We start from the raw sequence: 16,757 nt of genomic DNA, 5'->3' as shown, positions 1-16,757 counted from the left end.
GACCTCTGACCTTCACCAGTGCATGTAAACACATGTACACACACACAAACATGCACACACACATACACATACATGCACATACACATACATGCACACACATACATGCATACACAGATACACACAGACATACACATACATACAAACACACACAGACAAACACATACACAAACATATAACTCTCTCTCTCTCTCTCTCTCTCTCTCTCTCTCTCTCACACACACACACACACACACACACACACACACACACGGTATCCTGATGATATAACTCCCCACCCAGCAAGAGGAACTATACACGAAGTCCAGACATACATAGAGTGCCATGTCTTTAAGGGGCAGGAACATCAAGGCTCACCTAAGAGCAGAATTGTCACTGGTTTTTGTTATGGTCTCACTATGCTGTCACAGTTTTACTGGGACAATTAGAAGCATAGCAATTGAATGACTACCCACTTGGACCCATACCATCTGTGACTCATCCTGAGGCATATACTAGTCTACACCCTTGAGAGCTTGCCCATCACCCCAGAGCTGGATCCATGAGAATCTGGGATAGTTAGTCCAACTTCCCTTTAAGACCTGCACAGAACACTCAAAGTATGAGTCTTGATTAGCCTTGGGGGTTGAGAGCACTCAGAACAAGGTGTTCCTCTATTCTATAGCCCTGAATCATGCACAGTCCCAAAGGAGGTATACACCTGTCATTAGCAAACAGGGAGGCTGCATTCAGTCCTTCGTTCTATCAGCAATGACTTCAGAGGGATTGCCCAGGAGCAATCCCCATACCTGTGGTTTCCTGGGGCCCGTGTGTGTGTGTGTGTGTGTGTGTGTGTGTGTGTGTGAATGTAATGTGTGGGGGTGGTGTCAAGGGGTGGTATGTGGTGTGTGTATATGTGTATGTGGTGTAGGGTGGTGGTGTCAGGGGGTGGTGTGTGGTGTCTGTGTGTGTCTGTGGTGTGTGGGGGGTATCAGGGGTAGGGTGGGGTGATGTGTGTGTGTATGTGGTGTGGGTGGGTGGTGTCAGGGGGTGGAGTGGTGTGTGTGGGGGGGTGCTGTATTGCCTGCATGCAGAAATCAGAGAACCAACTTTTGTGGGCGTGGTTTGTGAGACATCTCTATATAGCCCTGGCTGTCCTGGACCTCACTATAGCAACCAGGTTGGCCTTGAGCTCACAGGGATAAAGAACAACTTTGTAACCATCCCGGCAGGAATGAAGATAGATATTCTAAAGAGACACTGTGCCCTCCCTTTGCCTATCAGACTATTGAAATAATGGATCCCCAAGAAACTGGAGTCTCCTCAAGAACCTCAAGAGGAAAAGTCTGCAACATGGGGCCAGCTAGATGGAGATACCCCAAGAAGGGATATCTCACAGTTCTCACCACCTGTCAGACCTAGAAGAACAGACAGGAGCTGGATAACAATGGTCAGTGATGAGTGAGACAATATCGTCACCAGATCTACTTCACTGTATCGTCTTGTCCTCTATTTAAGTCTAAACCTCCTGTCGGGGTCCTTAAGAGGGACTTGGGGGTCATTGGTCCTAAATGTCCTTTCTTGTGTGCTTTCACTACTCCTGGTCTTTTTAATCGGCCGGCCGAGGTCAGGTGACCAATCCTGGCTCATTGGGGGGCTGCCAGGGCCAAGACTGTGACCCTAACAAATCTACTGACAGCGTGAGGCTCTGTTGCTGTTTGCCAGGACTCTCTTAGGGAAGCTCTACACACAGTTTGGCTCCTCCATCCCACCTCTCTGACCTCTCATACGCGGGCCTGTGAGCAGTATCTCTTCTGTCTCTTCTGTCTCCTCAGTGCAAGGCCCTTGGGTTTAGTGTGGCAGAAGCCCGCTTTGTCTGATTTAGCTTTCCCTGTCCTCGACAGCGGGTAGGCCAGGCCACGCATCAGATAACAATGACTCCCGCTGCCCATGAGTCAAGGCCCCGCCCTTCTTTATTTACCTGCACCTCACCAGGACTGGCTGCTGTTGGCGCAGGTGATTCTGGACTCTGGACTCTGGAAGGCTGCATTTTCACTCTTTATGGACAGCCTCGTGCCTACCTCTGGGCATGCGCACTGCGCAGATGTCCCGACAGAACAGCCTTCTTTCCGCATCACCAGCCCAAGCTCACCCGCGTCAGTGAGTCAAATACCATCCCCTCCCCAAGACAGCTGCTCAGGTCGCTGCAGCCCACATGAAGTCCTGCAGAGTCCCACATATGTTGCCAGGGGCCTCGTTCACCCTGCCTCTGCATCTCTTCCCCTCAGCAGAGAGCGCTGTGGGGGCTTTCTGAACTTACGTGAATGTCTCTGTGCTATGAACTCAATAGGAAATACCCAACTCAGAAAATGGGTCCCTGTGGCCGAAGTGGAGCACTGAGCTCCGGAGAAACCAGATTAAAGATGACCCTGAAGAGAGTCCAGCCCTTACCCTTACGTAACTCAGTCTCCAGCTGGATGCCTCCATACCTACTGCCCTGCATTTGATCTTTCTAGACTTCATCACATCTGAATACAGCATTGCCTTAAAACGAGGCACGAAGGACTAGGGATGTAGCTCAGTAGGCGAGTGCTTGCCCGACATGCAGGAATCCCAAAATTCCATCCCCAGCACTATATATACTGCACATGGTGGCTCATGCCTGAGATCCCCGCACTCTGGAGGCAGACGAGGTTGAATCAGGAGTTCAAGGTCATTCTTGACTGCAAGATCAAGGCCAGCCTAGGACACCTGAAACCATGTCTCAAAAAGATTACATTAAACTAAATGAGTAACAATAATAAACTAAAATTAGCCGTTAGTTTTAGCTAACTAAAGTTAGTCTCACTCTTTGTGAAATCACGCTGGATCTTTATCGACCAGACTGACTCTTGATGGTATAACTTCACCATGTCCTTCCCATGGTCTTTGCCAGTGACACTCAGAAGGGACTTTGGCCAGACCCCACCATCACCAAGATCAGCTGACAGCCTGTGTGCTGCCTATGGCAGGAGACAGTCACAGAAAACAGTGGGACAAGAGGAGACATCCTCAGGCTGTCTCCCTCAGCTCCCCTCTGCTGCCAGAAAAAAAGTCGGACTTTTTCATCTTCCATTTTGGCCTGCTCTTTCTGGTTTTTCCATTTTCAGTCGCTCTTTGTCTTTGTGGTTGGACCACTAAGCTTCAACTGCTTTGACACAGCAGGAGGTGAGCCAGAACAGTGTGGGTGACAGATGGCTCATCCTGACAGCCTGCTCTTCTTTTCTTCAGGGGACCCTGCCATCCCATGCCCACTAGGAGGCCCATCTGGTGGAGCTGCACAGGCCAGGCCACAGGCTGCCTCTGTGGTACTTGTCAGGGCCTAGATGGAGGGTGGGGGGTAAAGGGGCCCTTCCCTCAGCTCAGAGCCTCCAGGAGCAACTCGGCAGTGACACATAGGCAAGCAGCTTGGGAACAGCTTCTCCTGTGTCTTTAATTAACTTAATCCACCTAACCATGTTCTTTAAATAATTGAGTACCTTGGTAACCAGTACTCAAGCACTTGAAGAATTTTGGTTACAGGAATGCTGGAACCTTTTAATTTTGGTTTAAGACATTTTACTTCTCCTGTTCCTACTCCAAACTAAGGCTGCACCATGAAGAGTGGGTAGGGAAAGAGAGCATGCCCTAAGGGATGGAAGGCAGCTAGTGGGAAGAAAAGATTCCTTCAAACTGTGAGGTGGCCCGTGCAAAGGCCTCTGAAGGGGGACAGGAGGTGACTTAGTGGAACAGTCCTTGTCTAGAATGTGTGATGTGAGGTCCTGGGTTCAGGCCCCAGTACTGCAAGAAGAGAGGGGAAGGAAGGAGGGATGGAGGGGAAGCGGGGAAGGCGGGAACAGGCAGAGGGAGACAGAGAGAGACAAGGAGAGACAGAGAGAGAAACAGACAAGGAGAGAAGGAAAGAGACAGAGAGAGACATAGACAGAGACAAGGAGAGATAGAGAGAAACAGAGAGGGGGAAGAGACAGAGACAGACAAGGAGAAACAGAGATAAACAGAGAGACAAGGAAAGACAGAGAGACACAGAGAAATAGAGGCAGAGAGAGGGAAAGAGATATGGGGGAAGGAAAGAGGAGAGAAAGGGAAGAAAACAAAAGAGAAGAGGTAAATGGGAGAGAGAGCGAGAGAGAGAGAGAGAGAGAGAGAGAGAGAGAGAGAGAGAGAGAGAGAAGAGACAGACAGAAAGAAGGGAGAGAGAACAGCATCCACAGGCACTCACAGTTACAATGATTTTTTTTTTAAATGTCCAAAAATTTAGGAATAATTTGTGTGAATCCTCTAATTTTCTCTGCTACTAATTAACATCCATTTATATGGCAGAATTTTCTAATGTGCCACATTAGAAATGCGTCCAAACCAAGGTAGCATGAGGCTTAATGACCAGAGGCTTGTCTAGCATAATTAAGAGCCTGGATCGTATACCCCAGCACTGCCTGCCCGACATGGGGCGAGGTCTCGTAGGAATTGTAACCGAGGGAAGTCTGAACAGTGCCATTGAGAGCTACAGCCTGCCATTTGCCATTAGGTTGGAAATTCCCCGGAGAGTCTCACTATGTAGCTCTTAGGTAGATCTCTGTGAGCTCAAGACTAGCCTGGTCTACATTCTGAGTTCTACACCAGCTAGGCCTACAGTGATATTCTCTCTCTCTCTCTCTCTCTCTCTCTCTCTCTCTCTCTCTCTCTCTCACACACACACACACACACACACTTTGCTTTCTACATTTGCATTATTTAGTTCCTAAAAGCAAGCTGCCTAGATCAGCCCTATGGTGGCCTTCACGTTCTCCACTAAACCCGCGCTGGATGTGTTTATTCTATCGTTCTGTCAGCTGTTTATGTGTGACATTTTATGGCATACATTTTATATGAGCTATCAAATATTAAGTATCCTCTGTGGGATCTATAAAATACAAAGTTCTATTTTTTCAACCTCTTGCATAACTTTATACACTATTAAATTAGAAACAGAAGCAAATGCTAGATGCTCTTCATTAGCAGAGGTTGAAATACTTAAAACCATGGAGAAGCTGTCCAGCAACTGACCCTGGAGAGCCACTCCCTCTGTCTGCAATCTCTCTCTCCTCTTCTTGTCTATTCCCCTCAGTGGTGAAAGTCAGATCCATCTCTCAAAAGCATTCTGCTTTCTTAGTCAGGAAACTAGGGACCATGGCAGGCACAGTCTCCCACAGTTCCAAGTACGACCCTTACTATACCTCCATTGTAGCTGAGTGTACCTGATGTAACACAATCTACAAGGACCCCAAGTTCAAAGGCTATGGCTGGATGCCAGACCTCACACACCAAGCCAGCTCTTTCTTGGACATATAATGTCTATAGAGAAGGGCCTTATCCTAGTCAGTCACACACACACACACACACACACACACACACACACACACACACACATGGGAAAACCTTCAGGAACATGTTACCTGTTCCCTCAAGATCTGCCAGGGCTTTCCAACCCACAGCAAGCAAGGATGGTCCCACAATATCTGTCTCCTGGTCCTGGAGTCTCACTCAGCTCTGGCTAACACACAGCTCTTTGGTTGTGCCACCCATTGTAGGTGGAGAGCTAAACAGCTAGGAGAAAGGGCAAGAAGCAGGGTAAGGTTGGAAGGACAAAAACCTCAACAAATTCCACTTCTAAGAGGACCCGAGACCTGTGTGCCATGTTCAGAAACTCTCGGGTGGGGTCTTCTGGGGAGGAGAGCATTCCTTGTACCTCCCCTGTAACCTCTTTCAGCCTTTACTACAAACACAACCAGAGCCAGAAGAAGCTTCAACAGACCTCAAGAAAACAAGAAGAAACTGTAGAGCCCGTGAATGCGTGGGTACAGAAGGCACATCACAACTGGGGCCTTCAACCTTGTCTCCACAGAACAACCCCACACATTTTCCCTGAGACGGTATCTTATTATGTAGCCTAGGCTGGCCTCAGACTCAGCAAACCCTCCTGCCCTTGCTTCCTGGGTGCTGGGATTATAGGCACATGCCAGCACACTAGGTTTATGTGGTGCTGAGGACTGAACCAAGGACTGTGCCCGCTAGGCAAGCACTCTACTACCAACTGAGCCACTTCAGAGAACGTCTGAGAAACTGTGAGCGTGTCCTGCTTTCCACTGAACTGACCAACTGTGTCCATCACTTCCCTTGTTGCTATGACAGACAAAAGTCACCAAAGACACATTCTATCTGGGCTCAGTGTGAGGGTACTGTCGTTCACAGTGGGAGGCCTGGCAGCTGGAGCATGAGGCAGCTGATCACAGGCATCTATCGTCAGGAGGCAGGGAGATGGAGGCTGGTACTTGGCTCACTTTCTACCTTTCATTCAATCTAAGGTCCTAGCCAATGGGGTGTCACCCACATTAATTGACCCAATATAGAAACCACTGTACAGACAACGCCAAAGGTATCGTGGACTGTCCCCATCAGAGACACGCCGCAAGTTAATAACAGACCACATGTTCTAGTGAACAACTGTCGTGAGCCTTCAAATTAATAATAACAGCTCTCGCTCCCATTCATTAAGTCCCACAGGCCACGTGTGGTTCTGAGCACTTTACTTATATTATCCTTGGGAACCATGCCTCTACAGATTGGGAAACTGAGTCACAAATAGGAGACTTGTGTTCTAAGTGACTCCAGCTGTGTTACTGACACTATTCACTACGAAGTAGCCTTCTGGGGTCAGGCTTCTAATTTCCAGCCCAAGCAGAACAGGTAACTAGGAATCACAAACTGTCTGAGATCTAGCAGAGCAAACTGCAAGGCGTGGCCAATGTCCAGCAGGGGTCTGCTCACCTCATCAACATGGAAGTCATCAGTTTTGCAAATGAAAGTGTGTGAACACAGTAGAACTAGAAAAGAGCAGACAAGCCTGCCAGCCCAATTCCCCACCCTTGACCTTCTTATAGACCTCTGGCCAGGGTCATATCCCAGCAACAGGCCACTGACAAAGTGGCTACCAACAGCAAGGACATGGTCTCCCTAAAATGAACAGGAAAGGTCAGAGCCAAGCTGAGCCCAGGGCAAAGGAAAGGTTCAGGGGAGCGGAATACTCAAACACTGTGTGCTTCACCACCTGGGCATAGACAGGGTGGAGCCTAGTCCCCACTGCAAGGGTCTGAGTGACACTACTCCACACTGTAAGAGTCTGGGTGACCCTACTCCATATTGCAAGAGTCTGGGTGACCCTACTCCACACTACAAGGGTCTGGGTGACCCTACTCCACACTGCAAGGGTCTGGCTATAACTGTTGTGATGATTAATCCTGAATGTCACGTTGGCAGGATCTAAAATGTCCTAGAAGATGAACCTCTGAGCATGCCTGTGAGATTGGCTAACTGAGGCTTAAAAATAAATCCACCCTAAATGTAGTCGGCACCATCCCATGAGCTGGGGTCCTGGAATGTATAGCAGTAAGAAAGCTCTACACCAGCATCCACCTCTCTCTGAGTTGTCACTGAGTGGCCAGCTACCTCCCTCCCCGCCATCAGACCTTCCCTGACGACCGTGCCCTCAAACACTGAGCTGAAACAAACCATTCTTTCCGTAAGTTACCTCTGTTGGAGATTCCGTTACAGGGATGGGAAAAGCCACTAATGCAGTAACCATTTATGGATGTCACTTGAAAATAAGATCCAGCAGATTGCCACTCTAACCATGCCAAAAGAGCATCTAGTGTCAACTGTGGGTCTGTCCCTGAAGCCAGCCATATGCTGGGAGACACCTTTTGAAATACCTTTTTAAAGGAATGGGTCAAAAGAACTGACTAAGGGTAACTCTACCTGCTTTGGTCTGGATAATGTCGATTGTGTCCTGCAGGTCACAGACCCTCCCCCAACACCAGTCAGTGTTGTAGATGCTCTTCCTCCCACAGTGTCCTGAGGGCTTCACTGCTCCGGATGGGCTAATAGCACAAGGGAAGATTCTATTCCTAACAAGTCTCGCAGTTCTGTTATTAAAAGCAAAGATGGAGTTGCCTGAAATCCATGGCCACTCGGTTGTCACAGTATGTTCCAAGTTCTATAAATAAGTAGAGAAACAGCAAGTTTGGGCCTGAAGGGTAAAAACACCCTTTGAGATACTGAGAGACTAAAGATTTCATGTAGAACAGACGGGATGGGTTTATGCATTTAAGCCTAAGTGTTTGTTCTCTCTCCTTGATCGATGTTAGCTAGAAGCTCTCGTAGAGTTTATTACGTACAGTGTGTGTGTGTGTGTGTGTGTGTGTCCACCTATGTGCAAGTACATGCCCGTGTGGGCACAGAAGCCAGAGGAGGATGCCAGACACCCTCTTTATCTGTTTTCACCTGATCCCACCCCCTGTCCCACCCCCTATCCCACCCCCTATCCCACCCCCAGAGACAGGATCTCTTACTGTATCTGAGGCTGGACTGACAAACAAGCAAGTACCAGCGATCCCCATGCCTCTGCCTCCTGAAGAGCTGGAGTGGACTGTGTGGGCTTTTGATCTGAGTGCTGAGGGATTGAATTCAGGTCCTTAGGATGGCACAAGAATTCACACACACACACACAACCCGTTAGTGTTCTTAAGTAGGAGCATGCCAAAGTGTGGCTTTTGGCTCAAGGGCATCTGTAGCTATATTTGGCTCTGCAGGGGTAATGTCCTGTTTGCGGTCCATGCATAAGGCTTACAAGAGCAAAGACTTAGAAATTTTTTTCTTTGCTTTGTGTGCTGGCTGGTTTTGTGTGTCAACTTGACACAAGCTGGAGTTATCACAGAGAAAGGAGCCTCCCTTGAGGAAATACCTCCATGAGATCCAGCTGTAAGGCATTTTCCCAATTAGTGATCAAGGGGGGCGGGGGGGGGAGGCCCAGCCCATTGTGGGTGGAGCCATCCCTGGGCTGGTAGTCCTAGGTTCTATAAGAAAGCAGGCTGAGCAAGCCAGGGGAAGCAAGGCAGTAAGCAGCATCCCTCCATGGCCTCTGCATCAGCTCCTGCTTCCTGACCTGCTTGAGTTCCAGTCCTGACTTCCTTTGGTGATGAACAGCAATGTGGAAGTGTAAGCTGAATAAACCCTTTCCTCCCTAACTTGCTTCTTGGTCATGATGTTTTGTGCAGAAATCAAAACCCTGACTAAGACACTCTGCTTCCCTTCCATAGTGCCAGGATTACAGGTGTGAGACCCACACCCTGAAAACTTTTGTTTCTTTTGCTCCTATGTCTGACCTTCCCCATACACTCTGTCTAAAGGACAAAAAACAGAAAACAACAAAAACAAACAAACACAAACAGGAACCAGACAAAAGACCCCTGCTTCTTTGTTAGGGTTCTTACTGCACAAGACCACAGACTGGTGCTCTAAAACAGAAATTTACCGTCTACTTCCGGAATCCCAACCCTAGAGGCCGGAAGTCCAACATCAAGGTGCCAGCAAGCGAGTTTCTTCTCAGGGTTCCCTGTCTGACAGGTGGCTGGTTTCCAGCTGGGTCCTCATTTTTCACTTACCGATCTTTCCAGCCCTATCTCTAAACCCAGACCCTGCTCCAGGTTTCCAGCTAGGACTTAAGCATGGGAGCTTTTGGCAGACTCGGTCGGGCCCGAAACAACCTTCTGCTAAGAGGCTAAGAAAGATTCAGCTCCACGTCAAGTTATAGCTGGGTCACTCACGGCTGTGAGCTAAGCAGAGGATTCAGCCTGCGGGTTTCAGGCCCCGCCTCTGCTCTGTGAAAAGGTGATGCGGTCCACAGCCCGCAATCTTTAGAACTTTTTGTAGGTCCTGGTCCTTCTGTCTTTCTGCTGCCTGTCTCCCATGTTTGCCTGCATTCGTCCCTTCCCACTTCAGCCTGCATGGGCTCACAAAACAGCTCAATGGATGAAAGCCAAGACCAGGGCTGGAGAGATGACTCCAAGAGATGAGTTAAGAGCCTGTTCTGCTCTCACAGAGGACTCAAGTTCAGTTCCCAGCACCTTTGTTAAGTAGATGGGCTCACAGCCACCTATAATTCCTCTCTTGCTCCAGAGAATCTAACCCCCTCTTCTGGCCTCTGATAATAGCTGCACTCATGTGTACACAATTATACACAGACACAATCATATACAGACACATAATTTAAGACAAATCTAAAAGATAGAGAGACCAACATGGTTCTTCAGAGAAGCCGGAGCTTTCACGCTGCCTCCAGGGCTACAGCTCCACCCTGGCTAATGAAGACTTTCTTAGTGATTGTTTGCTCTCATTCCTGTTCTAGATAAAATACATATTTACTGCACTCTGATTTGGTCTGGTTTTGTTGAGACAGGATCTCACATAGACAAGCCTATCCCTGCGTTCCCAATCCTCCACTTCTGAAATGCTGGGGTGACCAGCATACAGCACAATACTCTACACTCACTTTTGATAAATAATCCCAGTGTGACGCATGGCTTTGTTGCCCTTCAGAAAGAATGGGGATGTGTCACAGACTTGCCTAAGTAATTTTGGATATCTACCTATAGCCATCAGTTTCCCAGAAGGCTTGCTGGGGACCAATATCTCAGAGGTGACGTGGCATCCACCTTAGCAGCCCCCAGGGAACTTTGAGGAACACCACTGAATCTGTCTGATGGCAAGGAGGCAAAAGTGAAGGGCACTCACAGCAGCTCCCAGAGCTCCTTCCAGAACATTCCTAACAGGTGTCTGAAACTTGCTTTGTAAAGACATAAAGAGCAGGTGTTTTAGGGTGTGTGGGGCCCTGTGGTTTCCATGACAACCTTCCAATTGTTCCAGAGAATAGCCATAAGGAACACAGAAATGACAGGTGTGGCTGAGTCAGTAGACTTCTTACACACCAGGAAGGTGGATTGTTGCCAACTTGTATTGTGTTCAGTTTTATATTTTGCTTTTGCTGTTTTCCCCCCAGTTGTTTGAAAATATGGGGACCACACACGTCAGGCCTCACAAAGCTGTGGGTGTAGCTGCACACCAGGCGCTAATGTTCCCTGTCTGTCCTAGACATCTTGTAAACACTAGCTGAGGGCAATGACACATTTCCCCTACTGACAACAGGTTTAAAGGGATCAGGAAGCACCCCCTTATTACCTGTTCCCACCCCACATTTAAAACCACTAGTGATCAGATAGTTGCTGCCCTGATGAACCCAAAGCCTGGTGTCAAAACACCCCCAAATAGTAAGCCTAGTGTCAAAACACCCTCAAACAATTCTCTTTTGGACATTTTTTTCACTTGATTTTTTGTGACAGAGTTCTACTCTATAGCTGGTGCTGTTTTTGAACTCTCAGCAATCCTTCTGCCTCAGCTTCTCTAGGACATGGAATACAAGTGTGAATCTGGTTTTTCTGGCTTAGATGAGTCTTAAAGCAGAAAAAGGCATTTTTTTTTTTTAAGATGGCAGAACATACTCTGTCATGTGACCCATGCATTGAGAAGAAACAAAGGGTAGCTCATTTAAATCCTAACACTGCATTTATAAGACTCCCTTCATCCTGCCATGGCCCCGTCTGCAGGAGTGCAGGAGACAGCAAACCCATAGTCCACCCTCCACTCACATTGCTCCTAAGGATGAATGGCAGCTAAGCCTGGTGATCCAGGCCTTCCACCCCAGCTACTCAAGAGGTTGAGACAAGTTGATATGGAGTTCAAAGCTTACCTGTGTGGGCTACAGAAAAGGCCTGGGCAGCCTAGTGAGATTCTAAGTAAAGACAAACAAAGGTCTTGGGGTTTAATTAGTGCTTTCTGAACACTTAGCATAGTGTGAGGCCTGGAGTTTGAGACCCAGCACTGAACAAAGCAAAGCATCAATGACAGGGTCAGAGAGAGGGAGGGAGAAAAAGAGAAAGAGAAAGGGAGGGAGGGAAAAAGGGCAGGAAGGAGAGAGGGAGAGAGGGAGGAAGAAAAGGAGGGAGGAGAGAGGGAGGGAAAGAAAGGGAGGGAGGGATGGTGAGAAAGGGAGGGAAGGAGGAGAAGGGAGAAAAGGAGGGAGAAAAGGAGGTGGGAGAGAGGAAAGGGAAGGAAGGGAGAGAGGGAGGGGAAGAGAGGGAGGGAGTGAGAGAGAAGGGAGAGAGGGAGGGAAAGAGAGGGAAGGAGGGAGAGAGGGAGGGAAGGAGAGAGGGAGGGAAAGAGAGGGAAGGAGGGAGAGAGGGAGGGAGGGAGAGAGGGAGGGAGCTAAGAATTAATAATAACAATAATGTGGATAAAAGTTTTACAGAGCTACTGATGACACTAGCATAATTTATCTCTCGTTCTCCAAGAGCCCAAATGTGGTTTCCTTGTATAGAAGGTGCACAGGTGCCCTGGTCTCTTTCCCTTGCACGCCCACTTCCCTTGGAAAAGCCTGGTGCTAGCATCCATTACTCAGGTCTCACATGATTTTGAGACGCTGTCCTGAAGTCTCACTGGAATCAAGGTCGATGGCATTCAGGGCTGCTCCTCCACATTAGTGGGAAGACCATGGCTCAGTTCTCTTCCCTCTTGTCCCAGAATAGGGCTCCTCGGAGGGACCCTCATAGAGTGGGCAGGAGAGCCCACTTTATAAACAGAAGGTAGAAATGTCACACATGTATTGCCAGAGGCTGCCATGCCACTTCTGAGAACAGCGAATAAGTGGAGATGCCTCTCCTTGTCTGGTGTCTCAGCCAAGAACCTTGCCATAAGGAGAAGCAACCACCTTGTCTCCTCTACCCAGGGAGATAAAAACAGATTCCACTGTTTGCTAAGGATAGCACAATATACTCCCCATCCAAGTACACTCTGCTTATTTCCACCCTGTTTAACTTCAGAGAATAGGCACATCCAGAGCATAGCTGTAGACCAGTGAGGAATTGTGTTATCCTCAGGCCTTTTCTAAAAGGACTGGGGACATTTCACCCATTTCCTTCCATCGATGGAAGCTGGTGCCATGGGGGCCAGCAGACACTGAACAAAACCCTTGTTAGCCTATGCTACAACAATGGCAGCCAGCCAGGGTGTCTTTATGGGGTTTGCTGTGGTTTGGGTTTAGTAGGGACTGGGAAACAAGGTCTTACTTAATACGCACTAGCCTCAAAAGCACAGCAACCCACCTGCCTCAGTTTCCCCAGGTGGCAAGGCCAGCAGAAGTGTATCTTTGTGAAACCTGCCCTTACCAACCCAGACAAACCAGGAAAGGACCGAACTAGCCAACAATCACCTTCAACCACTAAAAGTTTACTGTTGAAAGCACACGACTAGTACCTGCCGGAGAAAAGGGTGGCTGCAGGCCATCTGAGGTCTTCTCTTGCAGAAAAGTTTCTCAGCAATGAAACCCACCAGCTGCAATCTTAGCATCGTCTGCATCTCTGCCACAAAACCATTTTTGGAAACCATAGGTGCTATCAAATGTGTCCTACGATGGCATCAGCTCAAAACCCAGTGGGGAGGGACTTTGACTCTCAGTACTCAGTTCAGAATGCCCGGTTCACTAATCAGCTGGTTTTATACATGGAGAGTCTCCTCCTTTGTCTGACTTATCCCTAAGTGCCCCTTGCTCTCCTTTCTTAAATGAACCCTTGTTCCAACACCACAGTACAGACTTTCTTCCTCAGAAAGACAATGCAATACGAATGCAATACGAATACGAATACCAATACGACCCCTCTTCCCACCGAATATTTCAGGAGTTGTTAGGATGCTTTCTAATTATAGGGACTGTGCTCACATCAAACAGACAAATATTTCCCAGAAGAAATAGGATCTGAACTAGCTTTTGACGCATAGAAACGCATGATTATACAAGAACCTCAGCACTGCCTACAAACACCACCTAGGAAAAAGCGTTCTTTTTTTTTTTTTTTTTTCTCCTGGCACTTCTTATCCCTGACTGTCAGGTAAGGGCAGTCTTCATTTTCAAACTGCAGCCAACATTGTGAGCCAGTTGTGAACTTTCTGTAAATATTCATGTCTGTGGAGGAGGAGGGATTTACACTCTGACACAAATAGAATCCCAAGAGACCTGAATGGTCTTGGTGATGTTGAGATAAAGCCTGGACTGTGGGCAGCAGGGGAGGAGCAGACTTTCTTTGGAAAGTGAGCCAACAGGTTTGTCTTGTTTGGGCATTCATTTGACACAGTTTTAAAATACCACAACACAGCCTAGAACTCTTCCCGTGTCTATTACAAGTTCAGGAACTCACCCCAGATTTCCAAACAATAAATATACATGATCTGGCTGGAGATTGTGTGTCTACTCATTATTGGATAATTAATAATAATTTACCAGGCTGCAGCCCAAAGGAGGTTGTAAAGAGCCAGCCTGAAAGGCAGAGAGGAGGGTGAAGGAGTAACCCAGGTGCAGTTGAGTCACTTGTAAAGGTGGGGCAGGGGCATAACACACTGTTCCTGGCAAGAACTCCTAAGGCCCAATTCCAGAGTGTCCCTGGGCACTGTGTGACCTTGTGCCTGCCAAAAGTGGCCATTTCAAAGACTGGATCTCATGCATAAGAAGAAGGGATGGTACTGAGGCTGAGGCCCTTTGAGAGTCCCTCTGGCTGTTCACACACCCATTATGTCCTTCCTAACCTGCACGCATGGCTAGCCACCACTAACAAAACCTGGTCTTTCTACATCTAGTATAACTGCTGTGCCTCGGGACATGTATACTCAGCTGGATTTCTAAGCCTCCTGCAGACCGTGGAGCCTCAAAGTAGAAGCTCAACACACCTGAAGTTGAAATAGCTGCTGATTCAGGAAACCTCACTGTGTGGGGCCCAGGCCAAGTGAAACTATCTTCCCTTCTCCCACCCTTCCTTCTACTCTGAAACCCCCATAGGCCAGTCTGCTTAGAGGTCACCTGCAGAGAGCAGAGTGATGTCACCACTGTCCCCAAAACAGATCCAAAGAAGCTGAAATAGGTCTACAGTAGGGAAGGGAGTCACAGTCATGAAGGTGACCCATCCAAGGGTCATTGGTAGGTTCCTCAGCCTGGGGTCTCTGGATAGGGCCAGGAAGAGATGAACCTCCTTAAGCACTAGATACTCTCTTTCATCCCCTGGCCTTACTGCTCAGTTGTCAGGACAGAATGTCGGGGACCTACCCTCCCATCAGTTCAGGGTCCTCACAAGTACAGAGCAGCAAATGAGACCCCTGCAGCCTCAAGGTCCAGGGAGATTGAGACCATTCTCAAAGTGTAACTGCTGCAACACCCAAATCGTGCTCCGAGGTCACCTCGCTGGCTGCTGCCACTGCGAGCCACCGCAGGATGCGCCCAGGGGAGGCCTGGGGACGACAGGGTTCGGGGTGAGGTGGCAGCAGCGGCCCTACCTGTGGTGGAGAGCACCGTGCTAGCGAAGAAGAGCGCCGAGGTGAAGTCCCAATTCCAATTCCCCGAGGCGTTGCTGAGCACCGACACTCCATAATTGCTGGCCTCCAGCACGCGGCCCAGGAACTGCTCCAGCTGCGGCTCCGACAGGCACTCGTGCTCCTCCAGGAAGCGCCGCTTCAGCTTGCGCAGTTCCTGGCGCAGCAGGTCCTCGTAGGGCAGCTCCACGGACGAGAAGACCACGGCGCCGAACACCAGGTAGAGCAGGTAGCCCAGCACCAGGAAGCCGAAGCACCAGGCCGAGCGGTGCCGCTCCACCAGGCGCACGCACGAGCTGCCGGCCAGAGACTGCAGCATCTTCCCGGCGCCCGCGCTCCGCGCCTCCCGCCGCCGCTCCCTTTCCTGGTTCCGTGGAAATACAAGAGGCCAGATGATGTGGCGGTGACGTGGATGCCGGCTCAGGTAGCCGGAGTTGGTCGGGGCGGAGAGCTCTCACCCACTTGGCGGGAGCTGCTGGCTGTCCGCGCCCCCTACCTGGCTTCCGAAACCGGAAAGTGCAGGTTTGGTGGCGCCAGACCCTGGCCAGGCCACCCTGAGGCTGCCTGGCTCCCTCTTCCCTTCCCCAGTGCAGCCAGCAGGCCTGAGCTCTGTGTGTGTGTGTGTGTGTGTGTGTGTGTGTGTGTGTGTGTGTGCGCGCGCGCCAGCCATTTCTGAGCAACAGCACGTGTCCACTCAAGCCCCTATCCTAGCCACTTTACCCCCCAAGCATTCTTCCTGATTAAAGCTGCTATAGCCAAATACCAAGGGCACAGATAGATCCTGTCTTCCTTTGTCTTGTTGGCTGGACAGCTGAGCCATTTGCTGCCCGGACTATTAAAAATACACTGAACCCCACTCTAAAAAGAAACTTGAAACCTCTCCTGACTCCAACCTTCGCCTGGAACAGAAAGGGTCTGAGGGTAAAAGGGAAGTCTAATACTTTAAAACACAGTTTCTGGATTTTAGCTTAAACAGCACCCCAAACCTCAGGGGCTTCATGGTCAGGAGATAAAAATGGAAATGTGCACTGGAGCAGCGAGGAACTGATAGTGGGTGAGGTTGTATTATGAATTCTTTATTTCTGCATAGACATGTGTGCTTCTGGAGTCACAGAGGGGGATGTGTGGGACCTGACTCTGTGACACTTCCTAGAGAAAGATAACAGTCACATGCATAAGACTCAGCATGGCAGTATCCTATCCTATATGTCATGTCATACATCGCACCTATTGTCCTAGTTAGGGTTATATTGCTGTGAAGAGAGCACATGACCACAGCCACTCTCATAAAGGAAAACACTGACCTGGGTCTGCCTTACAGTTTTAGAGGGTTAGTCCATGATTGTCATGACTGGGAAGATGGTAGCACACAGGCAGACACCGTGCTGGTGAAGGAGCTGAGTGTTCTACATCTGGATTGGCAAGTAGCAGGAAGAGAGAGAGAGAGAGAGAGAGAGAGAGAG

At 49.0% G+C, this 16,757-nt stretch overlaps 1 protein-coding gene across 1 annotated transcript in view; it reads right to left on the bottom strand.

The window, feature by feature from the left end:
- The window catches only part of Kcnk1 (potassium two pore domain channel subfamily K member 1), a 43,412-nt gene extending 27,497 nt beyond the window's left edge, over positions 1-15,915 (bottom strand). The window contains exon 1 of the mRNA XM_034522545.2: positions 15,259-15,915. Within this exon, the coding sequence (XP_034378436.1) occupies positions 15,259-15,613 (355 nt within the window). The 5' untranslated portion in view covers positions 15,614-15,915. The remainder of the gene's footprint in view (positions 1-15,258) is intronic.
- Positions 15,916-16,757: the final 842 nt, after the last annotated feature.

The sequence above is a fragment of the Arvicanthis niloticus genome, chromosome 18, assembly GCF_011762505.2.
Source record: "Arvicanthis niloticus isolate mArvNil1 chromosome 18, mArvNil1.pat.X, whole genome shotgun sequence".
Lineage (NCBI taxonomy): Eukaryota > Metazoa > Chordata > Mammalia > Rodentia > Muridae > Arvicanthis > Arvicanthis niloticus.
This window is presented reverse-complemented; position numbering and strand designations above follow the sequence as displayed.